The sequence below is a fragment of the Opisthorchis viverrini genome, assembly GCF_000715545.1.
Source record: "Opisthorchis viverrini unplaced genomic scaffold opera_v5_17, whole genome shotgun sequence".
NCBI lineage: Eukaryota > Metazoa > Platyhelminthes > Trematoda > Opisthorchiida > Opisthorchiidae > Opisthorchis > Opisthorchis viverrini.
The window spans coordinates 42,240-50,384 of record NW_008751673.1 but is presented as its reverse complement, the minus strand read 5'-3'; the positions used below and the strand labels follow the sequence as shown (position 1 = coordinate 50,384).

Sequence of the window (8,145 nt, the reverse complement as noted above, 5' to 3'; positions counted from 1 at the left end):
CGTTTTCTCCAGGGTCAAATGCACATTCACTACGTTTGGGCCTACGTATCCTCTTTGGAAGACATGCCGCGCACGAAAGGACTAATAAGTTTGACCCCATGAATAATACTCCTTGAACTTGTCCCCAGTATACTACCGACTATTGGGGCCACGTTTTCTCCAGGGTCAAATGCACATTCACTACGTTTGGGCCTACGTTTCAGAGCTTGCAACTTTCCACATCCTTTAGAACTTGCTGAAAAATCAGGCCATGGCACATCAACGCGGAGTTTGATGGAACGTCCATGAGACAGTGGTGAATCTCACCACTCTGTTTTAAGTGACTGAAAACTTGAAACCCAGCGACAAAAATCCCACGCTTCCGGTGCCTTGTGCTGACGAAAGGCGAAAAGATTATTGTACCCCTACATTTCACCTCTCTCATGCTAGTCGGATATCCATTCTGCTTTTACATTGTAGCGATAAAAATTACGCTTGTTAGTTGGTGTCTTTGAGCGCACCGTTTTATTAATTTGTGGGTAGTGGGTGCTCGGTCTTCGCACAATGGGACTGAATTTCGGAAAGCTATGGCGTGCCGCTGACGGACTAAAGCAATCGGACAATTGAGCTCAGAGTACCAGTCCAAACTTTTGAGCCCCATTTAGACATCCCGGGGTCTCAGCGATGCTGGGAAATTATCCCACCAGACTTTTCCGCCAGAGGTATGATTGCTTGGGTGAAGAATGAAATTTGGTTAGCTGCGAAAATATGGACGTATATTAGGATGGTTTTTGGTTTGAGCACACAAGCAACAAAATGCAACATTTCGGAGCACAACGTTTTACTTCACTCGTAAAGGTTTCGCAGCTGAGAGCATTGTGCGGCTAATGGGCCACTGAATAGTGTGAATAAAATTGAGTATTCGTCAGAATGCAACAAAGGGCGGGGGTCATGAGCGAACAGTCAAATAGTGCAATGTGGTTGAGGCCTAATTTCAGTCGATTGATGGGACCCACCAAGCAGAAGACGATGTAGAACGTCAACGGTGACACTGTGACTAATGAACGGGCAACGACGGAGGTGAGCCAGGATCTACAATGTCACGATTGCGGAAATGCATTGTACGGACTACAGAAAGACCCAGGGCGGCTAACCGACGAACATAAATAAAATGGAGAATCCGAAACCTAATAGCTCGTGTGATGTGAACGCCTCGGGCGGACCGTTGAAAGATTCAGCCAACAGTTCAAAAATAAGCCTTCTAAAATAACCGAAAAACTTACTTTTAGACGGGTTCCACCTCACTCTCTTTGACCACTTCTCATTTCTTAAGCCGATCACGCTCGTTAGTCGACGTTGAAGAAGAAACACTCTATTAGCGTTCCGTTGGGTTTGTTTCGCCAACCCTAGCCGAAATATGGACTCCGACCACCAAACACACCGGTGCATGCCGAGCGGACCCATAATAGTAGTATAAATAATAACAATAATAAGTAAATAGATAAATAAACAATCGTTCATCTGTAACACTCTTCCGGTATCTAGCTATCATGCCATTCGAAATAAGCAGGGAAGCTGAGATATTGTCCGGTCCCACGAACCTAGACAAGGGCTGTCGGGATTGGATTCAAACCACGAAGCTTCCGGTTGGTAAGTTCACGCCTTAACCACTGAGCTACCCCGATTTCGGGCGAGCCCATAGTTGAAGACAGCTAGAATCAATCCTATTGATTTTCACAAAGATGGCACTTGTTGTTGATAAAGCTACCCTCTAAGCAACCACTCAGGCACACGTCAATATTTGGTTGAAAAACCCTATAGTTGGCCCGATAAAAATGTCCAGTGACCTCTAACTCAAGAAGCGATTAACTCTCAGGAGGACCACATTTTATGCATCTATGCGTTCTGATAGCTCAAGACTTTCTACAGGTAAAATCTAAAGGTAACGACGAAAATCCAGCTCGACGCTTACAGAAGGCACTCTCAAATCTTAGTGGTACAGATTTGTAATGCAACTTTAAAGGTGGTAACGTGAGATTGTACACAGAAAAAAGGATTCGTATTATATGACGGGCACCTCATTGTATGTTGCAATACGGTGGGGCAGTTGCTAAGCCAGTAGCGTGACAATAAAGTAAGCGCATAGAAACAAAGTTACGTACAAAAATATCTGAGCACAAAACATTCTCAATGAGAGTGAAAATAGGCCAATGAAAACGATGCAACAAAACGCTACCAGATAGAAAATCAAAATGTTCTGGCGATTCGGTAGGGAGACCACGTGATATCGAATCGTCCGATTGCGCCAAATTTGTAAAGCACCATAAGCAGCCAGATGTGCCTGACCTGAACGATATGTGCACGAGGGTACACCAAGCTGAACGACGTTGCCCTGGGCCGATGACGTTAGAAAACTCATGTTCAGGTCAAACTGAAATGGCTTGGTGGGTTGGCCTGATGCATCGGGAGGCACCAGCCAAAAGATTCTCTCTGATGTATTTGTACGTTTTTCCCAGTGGAGAGCATAGGCCTGGAAGTATAAAAGGATAGCGGGAAACACCACATGGTATGTTGCAGAGCACCTTTTTGGATATGAATTTTAGAGAGTATCAAAAGGTAGCTTAAACCGGAGAAATTAGATTAGGAAAGTTGGTCACTGATATGCCTATGTTTATGTCAAACTTCTGTCATAGACAACAATGAGGCTCCGCCAATTCAATGGAGTTGATAATACAAGAGCAAAAAACAGAGCGTTGTTAGGCGGTTTAGCCTCGTCGACTGAGTACTTGCAATGGGTTTAGATAAATCCTGATCTCAACTTGCTGCGATAGGTGCCTAACGTACCGTGTGATTTGGTTTCGCAAACACCGAAACACTTGGGTTGCCCGAGTCAGCCTCTTTCCTCAGGGCAAACCATCAAAGAACTACTTGAGAAATTTCTGTATGGGTTTCACAGAGCTACACTGCTCTTAAAACTTGCCTTCGACTGAGACGGTATAAGGCACGAGGAGCCGTAAAACCGTTCATTCCGGAATCCCATTCGGTTTGCCGATTTTCGGGGTTAATAAGCGGTAGGCAGAAAAACAGTCACGTGACCGTCACTAGTACATCAATAGTGATTGCTCGTAGAAATACTGAGTGGTCTGGATGGTCTAGGTTCACCTGAAACAGTTTATTTTGTAATTTCGGTTTGGCCAAGACCGTCATACTAATCCCAAAGTGGTGTTGGGTTGCTCTAGTGAGTGGAGAAGCTACAATGCCCTCTAAACATGCGCGTCACGAGTCCAAACAACTTTGTTCTTTATGCACAATTGACTGTCTGCTCACCATTCAGGCCTCTTCCACAAATCAATAACAGTCACTTGGTTACCTGGCTTATTTGGTTGTACCTACTAGTCTCATGTCCGACAAGCAACACCAAAAGCCTGCAGAAAACACGAAGTGCTCCGGAACAAGTCGACACAAGGTTCTCAGAGTCAGAAGTGTGGGAGATTATATTTATAAATGTAAGGAAACAAAAGAGTTTGAAAGCCCATCAGCAGAGGGACAGGCGTTTTTGCAGTTGGCTGAGCAGTCAGACAGCCTAACTCAAACCACTTAACTCAGTTCTGACTAAGCCATAAGTTGCTAGATCAATTCGAGTCGAAATTTCCATACTTCTGATGAATTACTACAGACTGTTACCACAGGTTATCGTACTACGTAGCCAGATTCACAGAGTTGACAAATTCCTTCTTCATTATACGCTTGCATCGGCACTCTATAGCATATTTCGTAAACTCGCATCCCTGTCCAATCTGACCAAAGTTTTCCTCTTCGTGTCGTGTTACCTGAACACCTGTCGTACTGCAAGTAGGTCCTCTTTTTGTGGCATTCGGCAAGTGTGCGGTTTCACGCACTTTCACTCCAACTTTCACATAACTGACTCAGTGTATATAAAGCCCCTCACCGACTGAAGGAGAAACGACTTTATTTGCCTATCTACTTAGTGTGACAGCATTTCTGTCTCAGAACGCGACTTTACGAGTGATAAAAATACCGAGGATGATGAAGCAATCTGAGTAGCTTCCAAAGTTTCACACATCGTTCGTGAGAACAAGGCTGGAGATCTCACCTTCCCACCAATGTTCACACAGAACCTATGAAGATACATTGCTGGTCGTGCGAACACAAAGTTACAAAAACTAAAAGATCCTGTCTGAAGTCAAAGACTTAGCCTAATCAGCACCGAGAAAACCCATCTACTTATTGGAAGTGCTGGTTGTCCAGCTGCAGTGCAAGGAAAACTTGGAATAAAGCATCTCCTTTGATTAATGGGGGAATCAGTAGCTGAGATACGCTACTCATAAGGTTGCTGAAAATCCATCGACAGCCCACGACCGGTTTCGCCCTTCTTGGGGCTCATCAGGTAGGCGTAGTCCCCGAGTTTCCGTCGAACTTATGTTCGACTTCAACCCAAATTGCACGAAATGAGCTGATTTCACTCATTTGCAAACCAATTTGGTTTTGTGGGAGACTCAACTGGAACCCAGCTGAGTTTCTCATTCATGACGTTTTTAATTAACTGAATGTGCTGCACCCGGCCGCCTCATGTTTCAGTTGGTACGATGCTAGAGATACCGCGATATATGTAATACACTATCCATAAGGTTAAAAACATAAACGAGAGATTCAACCGGGTTCCAGGTGAGTCTCCCGCAAAACCAAATTGGTTTGCAAATGAGTATATTTCGCTAGTAGCATCATAAAACATTAAAAAAGATTATTGAGTTACCACGTGATCATGACCACTGATCAAAAGCGCCGGTTTCAGCTTCACCAATTCCTGGAATAGAACGATAATAACAGAAAAGTACTGGGTTTACTTTGGACAAAGTAGCTCCATATGGTGTGATCACGGGGTTGTGCGCAACATATATGGTGAGGTTGTCCTTGGATGACACGGTTTTCCACAGGTCTGTTTGCGCCCAAGACATACGCTGTGTGAATGGAACAAAAAAGAACAGGAAAGGACCATACCCCATACAGACCAACGAATCCAATATGCTTCGGTCTGGTAAATTGCTGAAACGTTTCATGGAATAATTCGGACTTTTCTTCGGACCATGGATCATCCCATGCCCCGCCAACATCATTGTCTCCGGGGACAAGAAGATACTATGTGGGATCAGTTGAAGACATCAGTTGTGGAACTTACAGGAATGTCATCGTGGGACAGAAATATATTTTTAACTCTTTCAGCGGCATTAGTAAACGCGGTAGACGAAGCGGTACTTCCACCATCCAACAAATCCCCAGAGATGATGACTGCATCTGGACTGAACAGTTTTACCACTTTGTTGAAATATCGCTGTAGATAACTGCGACGAAGAGCGGTGAACATGAGGGATTCAAAGAGAGAACAACCAACCAATCACTGTCATAAGCTGAGGCCAAAGCCATAATATCCCAGCGCGTTTCATACACCTTCACATGTGGATCCGAAACCAGTAGCACTCGAATTTCACCATTCTCTGCCCTAAATTTGTTCCAAAATCATATGGATGTTTCAGAACAAACCGATTGATTGGCAGTTCCAGGGTATTCAGAAGAGGAAGGATTAGTTCACCAATGAGAACCACACAAATGGTGAAGAACACGATGAGTCGCCGCCGTCGATCGCGACTCATGTTATGAACAAGGTTGCGGCGATCACACAGACATGGGTCATCTTTCTGCAATACATCAAACAAAACGGTTAGAGTAACAAAAAGGCTAAATCCCGATTACACGATAGAACAAAGTGCATCTGTTAAAACTGCATAGTTTACTATATCGACGTAACGCACTGTTCGTGAGGTTGCTGAAAACTCTTCGAAGAACTTCCAGCAAACTTATGAGTAGTATGTTACCTCTATACAATGTCTTGCGTTACTGGTGTATCGTAACAACTAAAACAGGAGGCGGCTTGGTGTAGCACATATAACTGAAGAACTGAAGATTCAACTGGAATTCAGTGGGGTCTCCCGTAAAAACCAAATTGGTATATTCCGCTAATTGCACAGTATAAGTTTTCTTTTTAGGTCCTGCTCAATCGATTATATAATCGCTGCTCCCAGAAGCTGGCACCCTTTGTAAACTTGGAGGGGATGTTCGTTCTGAGGGGAGAGTAGGGGCAATGCAAGTTGTTTCAGCTTTCGAAAAGTGCAAACCGTTCATTTACCGAAACGAGACTGTTTAAAACAGCCTGTTTGGTTTCAATTCTTATCTTACGGCAGCCAGACTTGATCACTTATGGAATTAGAAGTGCGATGTAGCCTTAACAAATCCGTCCACAAGGAATATCTTTATTTAGCTTAACGGCTGGTAGAGACCATGCACATGAAGTGAGTAGCATACGAAATTTGAAAATATATCTGGTGGATTATAATGATAATCGTTCAGCTGTAGCACCCTTTCGGTGCCTAACTGCCATGCCACCCGAAGGTTGCACGAGGGCTGAGATACTGCCAGGTGCCCCAAGCCTAGACAGGAGAAGCCGAGAGACAGAGGTCGGGTTTCGAAGCACGATCTTCTCGCGCTTTAACCACTTTGACCATCTCCCCCCATCTGGTCGATTATCTAATATGGTAACTTTGTTCAAGCCTTCTGCGACTTAACCCCACTCGATAACTTGTAGTCTTAAATTATCGGCCCTGCATCATACCAAAGCACGCCCATCATACTCTCCAGTCAATCCTCTCAGTTCGGTATACTATGCCATTTTAGTCATGCCATCGAACTGCATTTTACCATTTAAGGTCACAACGCAGCTAGACACGGTGTTCATCTGAATCCAGCCAACAAGGTTATCTGGGACGAAAGTCCCATCAGTTGATTCACCTTGTGGATATTAGAGTTACCATGGTGATGAGCAGATGGACGACTAGTGCACTAACTTAATGTCAGTCATACCGGATGAGCCGATAGCAACCCACACCTTTAGTGATCGAGCATCCGTGAAGACCGCCAGGGATCGTGCTCGGGAGTGTAGGGTTTGAGACCTCTAAATGTTTGTCAGCTGGATTCAAAAGACGGCACCATGCAAGGTGCTAAGTTAACCTAGCTCAGCTCATAGCAGTAAAACAAACTAGATTTGTTTTACACAGTTTCTGTTGGGGCCAAAATGGAGAAACTGAGGTAAATGAGGTAAATTCCCATGTGATTTTATTTGGGAAATATTCGTGTCCAAAGGGTGCAAGAAAAATATTCGCTTCTGAGGAAGGGAACAAACATCGGGTCCAAGAAAACCTATGGATAAAGGACTCAGTACTTTGCTAATCAGCCTGGGGCAAGTTAGGTTAGCAATGCGGAGATTTGAGGGGCAAGGCACTGAGAACAATATGGACATGTAACTAACAACGGACTAAGCAAGCGACATCACCTTGTTAGCTTCATCGTGGAAGTTGTTAATTCGGTAGGGCATCTATGCTGTTCTTCACTAATGCAATGCAACCTCTCCACAAGGACCACAGCCCCACTCTAGAGGTTGTCGTACGTCCGCAGGTGTTTGTGAACTAAAGGCCATCCTCAGAAAACAAAGTATACACCGATTGGAAAATGTTTGGGACCGATTGGGAAGTCATCGTTTCAGAGGGGTTTGATAGACAATCGGTGGATTGATTGCTGGGCAACGTTTCGCTTTTGACACAAAAGTTTCGTCAGGCCAAGTGAGTGAGTAAGTAGGTTGATTGGGTTTTAAGGCAGTCAGGGAACCAATCCGTGGGATTCCTTATGACTAGTGACGTGATCAGTGCTGGGTGTTCAGTCTGATGTCCCTGTTTGTTGATTAGTGAGGATGACTAAGCTTCTTCAGTCTAGGACACCTTAATGGAAAACTCCTCTTGGGGTCGTTCACAGATTTCGTTCGCCTGTGTTCGTCCAAGGGTGCTGGGACAATTAGTTTGGGGATGTGGGTGGGGTGGTTAATTCGATCTAACGCTACTTGGATTTTTTTGTACTTTTATACCCAGGCGATTTCGCTGATGACTGCACACCGCCTCGTGTCATCTCGCCTGATCTAAGACCGCTCTCCACACGTTCGCAAGTTCTACCCCCTCTATTCTATTCACACTGGGATGCTTGGCGACTTCCACCGCCTCAACCACCAGTCGCTGTGGTGTGAATCTTAAACCCCGTCTCAGGATG

The 8,145-nt window shown here is 44.6% G+C and overlaps 1 protein-coding gene across 1 annotated transcript in view; it reads right to left on the bottom strand.

The window, feature by feature from the left end:
• Nucleotides 1-1,852: 1,852 nt before the first annotated feature.
• T265_01535 (hypothetical protein) overlaps nt 1,853-8,145 on the bottom strand; it is a gene marked incomplete at both ends in the record, with an annotated part of 37,969 nt that continues 31,676 nt past the window's right edge. Inside the window, 8 exons of the mRNA XM_009165594.1 lie at nt 1,853-2,509; nt 4,754-4,804; nt 4,845-4,936; nt 4,974-5,136; nt 5,177-5,339; nt 5,390-5,497; nt 5,539-5,693; nt 7,824-7,868. Of these exons, the coding sequence (XP_009163858.1) occupies nt 2,090-2,509; nt 4,754-4,804; nt 4,845-4,936; nt 4,974-5,136; nt 5,177-5,339; nt 5,390-5,497; nt 5,539-5,693; nt 7,824-7,868 (1,197 nt within the window). The remainder of the gene's footprint in view (nt 2,510-4,753; nt 4,805-4,844; nt 4,937-4,973; nt 5,137-5,176; nt 5,340-5,389; nt 5,498-5,538; nt 5,694-7,823; nt 7,869-8,145) is intronic.